General features: G+C 46.9%; 2 protein-coding genes across 7 annotated transcripts in view; both read right to left on the bottom strand.

Annotated features, from left to right (window-relative positions):
• Positions 1 to 12,455, bottom strand: part of ZFP37 (ZFP37 zinc finger protein) — a 46,494-nt gene that overhangs the window by 9,950 nt on the left and 24,089 nt on the right. The window contains exon 1 of one of the 6 annotated variants that reach the window (XM_060154578.1): positions 4,142 to 4,358. The exons of 3 other annotated variants lie outside the window; for them this stretch is intronic. In XM_060154578.1, the coding sequence (XP_060010561.1) occupies positions 4,142 to 4,354 (213 nt within the window). In that variant the 5' untranslated portion in view covers positions 4,355 to 4,358. Of the gene's footprint in view, positions 1 to 17; positions 391 to 4,141; positions 4,359 to 12,455 lie in introns of those variants that run through there. 2 more of the 6 variants (XM_060154584.1, XM_060154582.1) reach the window with 2 other exon arrangements.
• On the bottom strand, positions 9,156 to 10,928 carry LOC132523078 (uncharacterized). Its single transcript, XM_060153645.1, has 3 exons — positions 10,844 to 10,928; positions 9,894 to 10,058; positions 9,156 to 9,583 (listed from the first exon to the last, which is right to left on the bottom strand). Exons 1-3 carry the CDS (start codon positions 10,926 to 10,928, stop codon positions 9,156 to 9,158), a joined length of 678 nt encoding a protein of 225 aa, XP_060009628.1.

Genomic DNA, 12,455 nt, shown 5'->3' with positions numbered 1-12,455 from the left:
TAATGACTTTCTCTTACCTTGACCATTCACTGATGATCATAATGTTATACACGGGGCTTATTTTTTTACCCAATTTTGCATTTTTGTTTTTGAGAGACAAAAATCATATTAAGAAATGTCCCTATAATGGACTCAATGTTTGTGTCCCCCCAATTCGTTGTTGAAACCTTGCCCTCCAATATGATGATATTAGGAGATAGGGCCTTTGGGAGATAATTAGGATTCAATGAGATCAAGAGAGGGGAGACTTCATGAATGGGATCAGTGCCCTTATAAGAGTCATGAGAGAGCTTGCTTCCTGTCTCTGCTCTTTCTGCCAAGTAAGGATCCAACAAGAAGTCTGAAACCTGGAAGAGGGCTGTCGCCAGATCCCGACCCGATGTCGGACTTCTAGCCTCCAGAACTGTCAGAAACAAATTTCTGTTGTTTATAAGCCACTTAGTCTACGGTACTTTGGAAAAAAATCCTATGATTATCAGAGAGAAAGACAATTACAACAAACAAACAAACCAGAATCAGTCTTCATCTTTTCTTCTGTAACTAAAGACTATGGAGGAGTGTTTATAGAGTTCTGAGGTAGAAGAATCGAGACCCTTGGTTTTTATGACCAGTCAAAAAATCATTTATGTTCGGAAGCAAAAGTAAGGTATTTTAGGCATGTAAGGATGCAGAAAGTATATTACCTATGTACTTTAGAAATAAAGAGAAGGAGGGAGGGAGAAACTGGGAATGTGGTAGGAAGAGGAGAGACAGGAGGAGAAGAAGAAGAGGAATGATTTTTAAAAGAAGGAAAATTGGATCAGAATAAAGATTTCAAGATTGGGAAAGACTTGAGCATATACAAGAGAGAACTACGAATAATAAAACCAGTAAAATGTCTAGTTACATCCAAGTAACTTGATAACATTCTTGTGCAATTGTTATAAAAGTAACCTTAAAATCAAGAGGCATGATGTAAGAAAAATAAGCAGGCATATAACTGGTTAGGGACGGGGAGAAATTAAAGCATGTTAAACTTCTCCTCTTATTAGGCAGCTACTGGAGAATTCTGAAACTGATAAGTATACATTCAAACATGTCTGTTTAACATTTAAAGATCACCCCTGACCGCCATAAGCCACCAATAAATTAGCTGCATGTGTCACCAATCTCTGACCTCACAAACGTCGTCACTGATTCCTATAACTCCCGTCATTAATTGTCACTGGCCTCCCAATCACTGAGCCAGCATGGCCCTTCCTAATCACTAAGCCTATAATTCCAAAAATACTGATCCCAACAAACTCCCAATCACTAACAGCAACAGATCTCCCCAGTCACTTGCCGCACAAACACTCTGATTACATATTCCCACAGGTTCCTCAACTATTGATACCAGTGGAACATATCAATCTCCATCTCTGATATCACCCCAAATCCTATCAATCTCCAGTCACTGATGCCAACAGAACTCTCAAACAGTGCCTTTTACAGAAACTCTAATCACTGCCAGTAAACTTCACTACACGCTCACCCTCTTTAGCCATTCCCTTTGCCTGCTTGCTTTAACCAAAACCTACCTGTCTCCTGAGGACTCTGTTCCCTTACAGTGATCCCCGTGGAGGTTGTTTGCCCACCTCCACCCCAACCCATGTACCTCAGGGCCTGAAAATGAAGTAAATTATACTTTCAACAGTTTTTCACTCATCCTTCAAAATCCCTAACTCGTTTAGAGTATCACCAGACTTTAACCCATTAATAGTCTGGTTCGATGATTCACCAGAAGGACTCACAGGGTTCAGCATATAGCTGTACTCATAGCTATGATTTAGCACAGCAAAAGAATTCAGTGCAAAATCAGCTGGAAAAAGCTGCATGAGGTGAAGTCCAGAGGAAGCCAGGAACAAGTTTCCAAGAGTCCTCTCCCAGTAGAGTCACACAGTACATACTTAATTCTTTCAGAAATGAGTTGTACTAACACATGTGAAATGTTGTTTACCAAACGATGCTACTAACAAGGGCTTAATTTCCAAAATATACAAACAGATCATAGAACTCAATAAAAAAAAAAACCCAATAAAAAAATAGGCAGGGCTTCCCTGGTGGCGCAGTGGTTGAGAGTCCACCTGCCGATGCAGGGGACTCGGGTTCGTGCCCTGGTCCGGGAGGATCCCACGTGCCGCGAAGCGGCTGGGCCCGTGAGCCATGGCCGCTGGGCCTGCGCGTCCGGAGCCTGTGCTCTGCGGCGGGAGAGGCCACAGCGGTGAGAGGCCCGCGTACCGCAAAAAAAAAAAAAAAAAAAAAAAATAGGCAGAAGACGTAAATGGACATTTCTCCAAAGAAGACATAAAGATGGCCAATAGACACATGAAAAAATGTTCAACGTTGCTAATTATTAGAGAAATGCACATCAAAACTACAATGAGGTATTACCTCATACTGGTCAGACGACCATCATTAAAAAGTCTACAAATAATAAATTCTGGAGAGGGTGTGGAGAAAAGGGAACCCTCCTACACTATTGGTAGGAATGGAAATTGGTGCAGCCACTATGGAGAACAGTATGGAGGCTCCTTAAGAAACTAAAAATAGAGTTGTCATAGGATCCAGCAATCCCACTACTCTTGGGCATATATTCAGAAAAGATGAAAACTCTAATTCGAAAAGATACATGCACCCCTATGTTCACTGCAGCACTATTTACAATGGCCAAGACATGGAAACAGCCTAAATGTCTGTTGACAGATGAATGCATAAAGAAGATGTGGTGTATATATATATACACACACACATACAATGGAATACCACTCAACCATATAAAAGAATGAAATAATGCCATTTGCAGCAACATGGATGGACCTAGAGATTATCATACTAAGTGAAGTAAGTCAGACAAACACCATATGATATCACTTATATGTGGAATCTAAAATATGACACAAATGAACTTATTTACAAAACAGAAACAGACTCACAGACATTGAAAACAAACTTAGATTACCAAAGGGGAAAGGGGGTGGGGGAGGGATAAATTAGGAGTTTGGGATTCGCAGATACAAACTACTATATATAAAAGAGATAAACAACAAGGTCCTACTGTATAGCACAGCGAATTATATTCAATGTCTTGTAATAAACCATAATGGAAAAGAATATGAAAAAGAATATATGTATATATATATTTTTTTTCACTTTGCTGTACACCAGAAACTAACACAACATCGTAAATCAACTATACTTCAATTTAAAAAAATGCTGTTTACCAATGCTTGGTAAATAACATTTTTAGGGGTTGGTCAAATAGGCACTCTCTGCCTAGCATATACAAAAGTCCCAGATTCCCCGAAGGAAATCAGACTTTCAGCATAAACCACATTGTTTACACAGTTTAGGCACAGTGAGCCACTTTTAAAATTCCCGGGAATAGCGGGAACTCTCCTGAAATCTAAGTTCTTGGATGTTGGCCAAAGGTTAACCTTGCAATCAGACCTTTCTAACGACAGCTGTTTCAGGTCTTTCATGTCAACTTTTCTGCACAGTCATCCTCCCTCATTCACTGAAAACTTTAACATCAGATCCCTTTTCACCACAGCCCTGCACTATCTCTATATCGATGCAGAATAGCCTTTCAACATCCTGGCCTATTGTAAACCATCATCATCATCTCTTCGCTTTAACTACTGCAATAAGCTACTAACTGACCTCCCTGCACCTCTGCACGCAGCCCGGGACAATCCAGTCTAACTACCAAAGGCACCGTAATCGCTGGCTCCCCTAGACATTCCCAGTTGCGACCCCCACAGACTCCCCAATCTTTGATACACCCCAAAGCCCCCATTTCTGATCCCCATGGCCTCCCAAACTCTGACTTTCCAGGGACCGCCACAGACCCCTCTCCTCCAACCACTGTCACCGTATATCCCTCAAACACTGATTTCCTCAAACTGCAGCAGTAACGGACTCCACAGACACCTCCCAAGCACTACTCCATCGATCCCTGAGTGTGCTAACACCGTCCCCCCACCCCTGCAAGAGGCCCTCCAGTACCGACTCCCAACTCCCGAATCACCTATCTTCACAGACTACAGTAACCCTCCAGTCACTGACGCCCGATTCGACCGCAGCTGACCACCAGACCACCCCTCCCCATCATCGCGCTCACCGCGGCGCTGCCCCCGGGCTCCGACACAGCCATCTCCGGGGGACACCCGGCCTGTCCCGCCGTCCCTTCACTCCTCCTCCGGTCCGCGGTGTCTGGCTTTGTCAGGATCAGGGGGCAGGCGGAGGCCGACATGGCGGCCCCCCAGAGCGCGGCCTCTGCCAGTTCGGCAGCTGCGATGGCGCCGCCCCTGGGTATCCGCCCGGGCGCGGCCATCTTGACCGAGTCGCCGCCGTACAGTGGGGACCTGGCGCTCTCGGCGGGCTCAGAGGTGGGTGGCCCGGCTAGCTGAGATGGTCTCGCAGTGGTGAGGTGCAAGCGGGCAAAACCTGGCTCGCAGACTGCTCCCTGCAGAGTGCTTCACTGTGCCTGACAACCCAACCCCGGCGCTCAAAGGTTTCAACACTTGAGGACAGAATTTGGAGTTGCTTTTCCCAGTCAGTGCAGCCAGCTGCGGGGAAACCGGGAATCGCACTGCCTACCGCAGACTCCAGAAAGCTGGGATAATGAGAGAAATTGGAGGGAAAAAGCCCAATGGGGCAGATGCCATTGTTTTATAGAGAGAGAACGCTAATCTTTGAAATATATGTCTTTTCATTTATGGTATAAGAACAATGAGAAAACATGAAGCATCAGATTAAGTGAATACATCAATCCTCAGTGAGAACCAGTTTGATGGTGATGTTTCAGCCAAATAATCAAGCCCAAATAATCAAGCAATTGGAGTAGAAATAGTTTCTCAATGGGCCAGTTCATGTACAAACTTTGTTCATTTAACAGTTATTTGTTGAGCTTTTATACTATATGCAGACTAGGTTGCTTGGGTTTACTAGGTAATGAGAAAACTAGAGATTCAGACACAGCCTTTGTTCACCCTTGTGGAATTTACAGTGAGGCAGAGGGCTGGTAAAGTTATCACAAATATATTGTTCTTTTTTCCAGAGCCAAACATACCCTGTTTTGCACCTTCCACTTATATGTGCTAAAAAAAACCCAAAATACAACGGAGTAAATTAGAAGATCTAATTGGCTTTATTAAACGATTCATCAATGGGGCAGCATCCTATCTAGCAAACAGAAAGGCCATCTGAGGAGTTGTACAAAATGGGGAGCTTTTAAAGGCAGAAAGGGGCTGGGACAGGGGAGTCAAAAACAAAACAAAGGATTATTTCAAGCAAGGTCACTTTCCTTTGAGGAAAAGGGGGGGGGTGTCCCCAGGCCCAGCAATGCTTTCCTAGTCTTCTGACATCAACTCTAGGGCTTAGCAAAGTATGTTGTAAATATTATGATGCATAGAATCCTAATATGGCCCCCATTAACTCTGCTCCCTAGCGTAATACCTTTGTGAGATCTCCTAACTTTCAATGCAAGAGGAACCTGTGGTTTGATGGAATATTACTTCCACGATTAGATCCCAAATCAGTTGACTCTGAGTTGATAAAAATGGAGATAATCTTGGTGCGGCTGATGTAATTCGGTGAGCCCTTAAAAGTGGCTAGACCCTTCCAGAAGTCAGAAATTCCAAAATTCCAAATGTGAGAAGGCCTGTGGAAGGAGCCACATGGCACGGACCTGAGAGCAGCGGCTGAGGACTGAGAGTGCTTTTTGGTCTACCACTGGCAAGACAACATGGACCTCAGTTCCACGACTGCAGAGCAAATGTTTCTGACAAAAACCTGAGGGAGCTTGGAAGGATATCCTTCTCTAGTGGAGCCCGAGATGAGGACACAATCACCCAACACCTTGATTTCAACTTTGTGTGCCCTTGAACAGAGCCCAGCCATACAATGCCCAGACTTCTGATGTCCTGAAACACTGATATAATAAATCTGTGTTGTTTTAATCCAGTAATTAGTGATAATTTGCTCTGCAGCAATAGAAAACTAAGGACTCAGCGAAAATTGAAGGATAATTGTGATTGAGATTCCTCTTCATCTACTGGAGACACAGCACCTCCCCTGTGTCCCTGACAGAGCATCTTTGAGCCTCACCTTCTTGGTGTGAGCAGTTGACGCCCATCCTCCTCAGATAAAGTCCTGACTTTGTCCTTACAGTACAGTCCAAAGAGGTCCATTACTTACATTAAAAAAAAATAGGGGCTTCCCTGGTGGTGCAGTGGTTGAGAGTCCGCCTGCCGATGCAGGGGACACGGGTTCGTGCCCCGGTCCGGGAAGATCCCACATGCCGCGGAGTGGCTGGGTCCGTGAGCCATGGTCGCTGAGCCTGCGTGTCCAGAGCCTGTGCTCCGCAATGGGAGAGGCCACAACAGTGAGAGGCCCGTGTACCGCGAAAAAAAAAAAACCCAAAAATTCTACTTTCTATCTGATCCCAGCTAGTTGTGAGAGAAGAGAGGCAGTCCAGTTTCTCCAGACTTTGCTTTAACAATATCAGTGTTTCCTCACCAATCCAAACAAGTTCCAACCTATCTATAAACAAAATGCTGTCTCTATTGTAACAGCTCTCCAAGCCCTTGATTCTAGTAATTAACTAATCATCCTCACATGGCCCTTAGAGGGCGGTATTCAGAGACAGAAGTGCATGGAAAAGCATAGGAAAGGCAGGGTATGGATATTCCCTGCACTGAAGAGGAGGAAGGGAAGCAAGGAAGAGGGGAGAGAAATGAAGAAGATGAACGAGGTTGGTGAAAATAGGTCATGGAATGGTGACGAGGAACTTTCAATCTACCAGAGGAGTTCCATCATTTCTTGGCATGGCAGAGTCCGTCAGTTTCCAGGCTCAGGATAAATAGTGAAAGAGTGAATCTTCTTTTTCTTTTCCTTTTGGCCACACTGCGGTGCATGCTAGATCTTAGTTTCCTGACCAGGGATGGAAGCTGCGTCTCCTGCAGTGGAAGCGTGGAGTCTTAACCACTGGACCGTCACAGAAGTCCCCAAAGAGTGAATCTAACACTTGAATCAATTTTGTCAAGACAGTAAGGATCAGTGTGTGGGTTGTACACTTACATGTGAGTTTTTGTGTATGTGCTGACATTTTCAACTGAGTAAAACAATTGTCATATCAAAGAAAGCCCAGGAAATTGTCTCTGCTTTCCATGATCTCTACTACCTCTTCTGGTCTCATGAGATTCTACCATCTGCACAATTTTAGGTACCTGACTTAGAAACTCTGTTCCCTCCGTTAGCCTGTAGTCTGGCTCTTGACTATAAAGACTTTCTTACAATAGTCTCTAGGAAATGTCCTACCAACGGACCTTGTGTGAGACTTGTCCAGAAAAGTTAAGAGAACTGTGTGATCCCACCTATCAATGTTTTCTCATGCATGCATTCAATAATTCATTTTCCACCTGTAGATATCTATTGAACATCTATAATGTGCCAGGTACTAGGCCAGGTATTGTGGATACAATAATGGGAAAAATCTTGAAACATGGGTCCCATTCAGAGAGCTTAGGATGCAGGGGAGGAGACGAGTATTATTCAAATGAGCACACACAAAATTAGGACTATGATAAGTGCTTCAAAAAAGATACATGGTGCCATGAGAGTATGGATTATAGACTTAGATTTATGTAAATTACCAGGAAGAAAGGACATTTCAGCTGACATTTGAAGGATGAACAAGAATTAACTATGACAGCATTACAGATTGAATAATTGCATGTGCAAAGCCTAGTGCCACCTCCCAACTCTAATCTTCACAAAGAAGAGTCTGCAAACTTCCTTATCTCCCCTAGAGCCCTCCTGGGTCTCAAGAACCTCCTTTGCTCCATCCATTATTGGGTCCTCATTCTTCTCCTTTCTCTTTAAGGGACAGGTTCCCTTGGAGAAAAAGCCTATTTTCCATGTAAAGGACGTTGACTCTCATGGTTCGCGTTGCCAGGGCTCTTGCCTGGCAGCCCATTCCACGTCATCCATGTATATCATTCTATATTATTCAGAGACTGCAGAAGGGCCATGCCGTGCAAGTGGACAACTTTATGGATAGGCACAATACGTCAAATCAGTGAGACACAAAGCTCCACATAATGTCCAAAGGAATTGCTTTTCAGAAAGACATGAGTTCACACTTTTAGGTTGGTTGGTATAAAGATTGCACGTGATGGAAATATTCTGTGTCTTGTGGGTGAAGTGGTGGTAACATGGGTTCGAATACATTTGTGAACATTTGCTTGATGTATGCACTTACATGCTGTGGAATCACGTTTAAAGTGAATACAGTGGAGAAAGGAAACAGGAAAATTAAGAGTAAAGGAAGGACTCAGGACACTACCAGAACACTTGTAAGCACATTCACAAAGTCACACTGACAAAGGACTGCCAGAGTAAAAAAATTATTGCAGTATATGGAAAACACAACGGTCCATAGTAAGTAAAAATGTAATTTTACTTTCAACACCAAAAATCTACAAAGTCCCTCCTAGAACCCAGATTGCTCATCTGATATAAAGGTTTGTTCAAGGTAGGTTTCTAAGCGTAACCTCGAAGAAACCCAATCTTTGGTAAAACGCAAAGACAGACAATTGTTCTTTGCAGTGGAACCTACCCCGGAATCGATCTATCTCTACCTCTATCATCTTTATCTATCTATCTATCTATCTATCTATCTATCTATCTATCTATCTATCTATCTGTCTGTCTCGTCCTCCTCCTCCTTCTCCTCATCCTCCTTTCCCCATCTCTCTCTCTCCTTTCATTTTCCACATGAAACAGGAAAATATGGAGGGATGAAAAGGCACAAATCACATCACTAAGGTTCGCAGTCTGAACCGCAGAAGAACAGAAGTGTTTTCCTCTGAACGCACATCCTGGCAGCCTGTCTTCTGGACACGGGGCCACATCTCCCTGAGCTGGGATGCGGCAGGAGCTGATGTCTGGTGCGTGCTGCACACCGTTCCCGGGACAAGTGGATTTCTGTCCGCTGTGGGGGAAGCTCGTCGCCTCCGGTTACACGATGCTGCCGCGGAGCCTTGCACGGCGAGGTGGCGGCGCGGAGTCCGGCTGGCTCTTGGGCGGAAGGGACCGGCCCTAGGAGGGGCGGGGAGCAGCTGGGTGCGCCCCTAAGGCGATGGCGCCCAGGGCGGGGAGGGCTGTGGGCCGGCGGGCCCGGAGCGCGCGGCGAGCAGGGAGTCGAGCGCCGCGAGCGCCCAGTGCAGGGCCGCGCCCGCGTGCGCCAGCTGCCAGGCGAGCCAGGCGCGCTGCGCCGCCGTGGGCTCCGTGCGGCCGGTGGACTGCGGCAGGAAGGCGCCCCCCGGGGCCCGCAGCTCGCCCAGGACCACCTCCAGGGCGCCCATCTGGTTGCAGAGATTGGACGTGAGCGCCGCCAGGGGCGCGCGGGCTTCGGGCCCCAGGGTTCCGCGACGGCGTTTGCGGGAGGGGGGCCCGGCCTCCGCCGGGCTGTGCTGGCAGCGTCCCCAGCTCCTGACCCACGCTGGCGATCGGGACCGGGTCCTCCTGCGGTGGAGGCGCCAGGGAGTGTGAGCGGAACCTGCGCGGGAGACAGAACGGGAGGAATTCAGGTGATGCGTGCCGCCCCGTGGGTCAAGGTCACCATCGCCCTTCCCTGTCTCCACTCCCCCACCCTACGCCCCACACCCCACCACGCCTGACTCTGGGGGCCTCTTCCAGGATCTGCTGGCAACCGGGACCAGGTCCTGGATGCCTTGCTCTCAGCCCTTCTGCCTTCAGGGGCATCTCACCGGGGTCATGGTCTTTCTCGGCACCCTGGGGGCTTGGCTTGCCCCTCAGGTCCTTCCCTCACATCCCCACCTCTGCCGAGGCCCAGCGCAGACACCTACCTCCTCTGCGGTGAAGTCCCGCTCTGGAGGAGTCGGGCTGCTCCTTAGCTCTCCGGGGGGCTGGGGGTGGTCGTCCCCTCACCTTCTTTTCTCCAGGTCTGTTTCCTTGGTGGCGACTGTCAGGGGAGCCATCGGGGCTTCTCCCCCGCTTGTGCCTGGTGACCGCTGTGGGTGGAGAGGAGAAGAGGAGTGAGTGTTCCCTGACCTACCTCTGGAACGTGGGGGGAGTGGATTAGAGGAGATTCCAAGTCCCACCGCTCCGCCCACCTCCATTCCACCCCATCCCCCAAGCTCTGGTTTCCTCCTGCTCCCCACAGCCTCCATGGGCAGCTCCCTAGGGCCGGGTCTTTCCTGTCGCTGTGGCAGCTCCTGAGCTGCCTGGCAGGCATGCCCCTGGAAACCCTCCCTCACGTGCAGCCCCCGAGGATGGCACAGCTGGTAGAGAGCCCCGGGTCACAGGGAATCGGGCCTTCACCTTGGGTTTCTCTCACCGCTTGCAGTGGTGTGAATGTCACGTCTGGCACCTGTTCCTTTGCTCCTTAGCCCAATATCTTGTGTCTCCCAAAGCCTCTCAAGCATCACTCAAAACAAATGTCTGCAAAAAAGAACCTAGAATTTTACCTCCTTTGCTCTGACAGCCCTCTCGGGTCTCAATGCTTCCTATTGCTCTCCGTCTTTCTGAGGGATGTGCATCTCCTCCCTTCTGTTTTAGAGACAGGTTCTCCTTGGAGCAAAGCCTTCCATTTTCCCTGTGGGAAAGACCTTTTCTCTGCTGGCCAGGCCGCCTGCCACTTGCTGCCCCTGCCATTTCATCCAAGCCTCCCGGCTGAGCCACAGGTCTGGAGGCCTGGGGAGTGGGAATGACTAGGCCAGCAGAGGCCCTGGCCTTTTATGGCTTCCCAGCAGCCCACTGCCGGGTCTCAGATTGGTGCGCCGGAGACCACACCCACCAAAGAGAATTGCAATGATGAGGTTAAGGGCTGTCTGGGCTATCCCACTGCCTTCCTTGGTCCTCAGGACGTTGTAGCTGTACATTTCAGAGCATTTCGGCTCTCTGCTGTATGTTAACTTCACAAAAGGGCACTTGTTTTCTGGTTCGTTTCACGGTGCTTTTTATCTGTTTGTTTCACCAGCTCTGTGTGTCTGCATGTGTTAGCATGGGCCACTCTTATGCCAGGGGTCAACAAGGTGTTGGTATAAAGGACGAGAAAACCTTTTGGTCTGTTTTACTTGCATTCCCTTTGGCCCCTACTCAGGTCTGCCATCCTGACAGGAATGCCACCATAGACACTACAGGATGAAAGACTGTGGTTAGGCCCCAAAATAATGTTTTTACCAAACTTGGGGAAATATCAGCCATTATATCTTCAAATATTTTGTATGTCCCATTTTCTCCTCACTCTCCTTTGGAACTTCATCTACATATATGTAAGACATTTTTTTTTTGTCCCACAGGTCACAGGTTAATGTCTTTTCATCATTTTTCTCTCACTTGTTTGATCATATCTACTGATCTATTTCAAGTCAATGACTCTTTCCCCTCTAATTTACATTTGTCAAATTTATCCTGTGAATTTCAAATTTCAGACATTGTATTTTTCAGTTCGAGAGTTTTCTTTTGGTTTTTCAGTGACAAGGGTGATTGAGCATTCTTCAGTTCCGTCCCTTGTGTTTAATTTTTGAATTTACACCTTAGGGAAGATAAGCTTAGGATACAACTTGTACCAACAAGAAAATTGGCTTTTATTTCCCTAAAACCTATATTGGCATAAACACACAAAAATTACTGTATGTTGCCCTTATAAGAAAAAAAGAGTAAAATGACCCGATCCAGACGGCTCCCTTAGGATCCTGATCACTGGCTGTAAGTGAATGACGTTCCTCCCCCATCTCTATCTGAATATCCTCCTTCAGTGCTTCTCAAACTGGAACCTGCATCAGAATCTCTTGGAGGGCCTTGGAACACAGATCACATGGCCCCGCCCCCAGTGCTCTGACCCTCTAGGTCTGGATGGAAGCCTGATATTTACATCTGTAACAAATTCCCAAGTGATGGTGATACTGCTGGTCCTGGGATCACACTTTGTGAACCACTCACCTACTTGGTAGAATTTAAAAGACAAAGGCACATTCTCCTTGAGGTTACTCATCTCACATGGTCCTGTGAGATATGGACTGAAGTGAGCCTTCCAGAACGGGGATGGGGGGCAAGGCGAGTCCTTTCCTCTCTTCACATTAGCATAGATTAGATGGTCATTTTTCTACTTAGAAATGCCGTGAGTAGAGACTATTAAAACCAACCAACCAACCAGCCAATGCCAGATGCTCCGATATAACTGCCTTAGGGAAAGTGATCAAAAATAATTTTTTTTTTTCTGCAAGGGCTTCTGTGCTCATGGCGTGTGGCTGAGGGAAAGCAACAGATCTCCCTTAGTAACGGCGATGTGGCCCAATGTTGTGGACACGAAGTAAATCAGACCTCTGAAGACAGGAGAGTCCAGAGTGAATGATGGGAAAACAATCCAATTTATACTTGCTATGGGAAGTATAAATACGTGGTAA

This window comes from Lagenorhynchus albirostris, chromosome 7 (assembly GCF_949774975.1).
Source record: "Lagenorhynchus albirostris chromosome 7, mLagAlb1.1, whole genome shotgun sequence".
Lineage (NCBI taxonomy): Eukaryota > Metazoa > Chordata > Mammalia > Artiodactyla > Delphinidae > Lagenorhynchus > Lagenorhynchus albirostris.
This window is presented reverse-complemented; position numbering and strand designations above follow the sequence as displayed.

Excerpts from the sequence above, each read along its gene's own strand:
- LOC132523078 (XM_060153645.1), bottom strand. The coding sequence starts at position 10,928 with ATGTACAGCTACAACGTCCTGAGGACCAAGGAAGGCAGTGGGATAGCC. Across the intron at positions 10,059-10,843 it reads CATCATTGCAATTCTCTTTG|CGGTCACCAGGCACAAGCGG; the intron begins GTGGGTGTGGTC and ends CTCCACCCACAG. Across the intron at positions 9,584-9,893 it reads GGGACTTCACCGCAGAGGAG|GTTCCGCTCACACTCCCTGG; the intron begins GTAGGTGTCTGC and ends TCTCCCGCGCAG.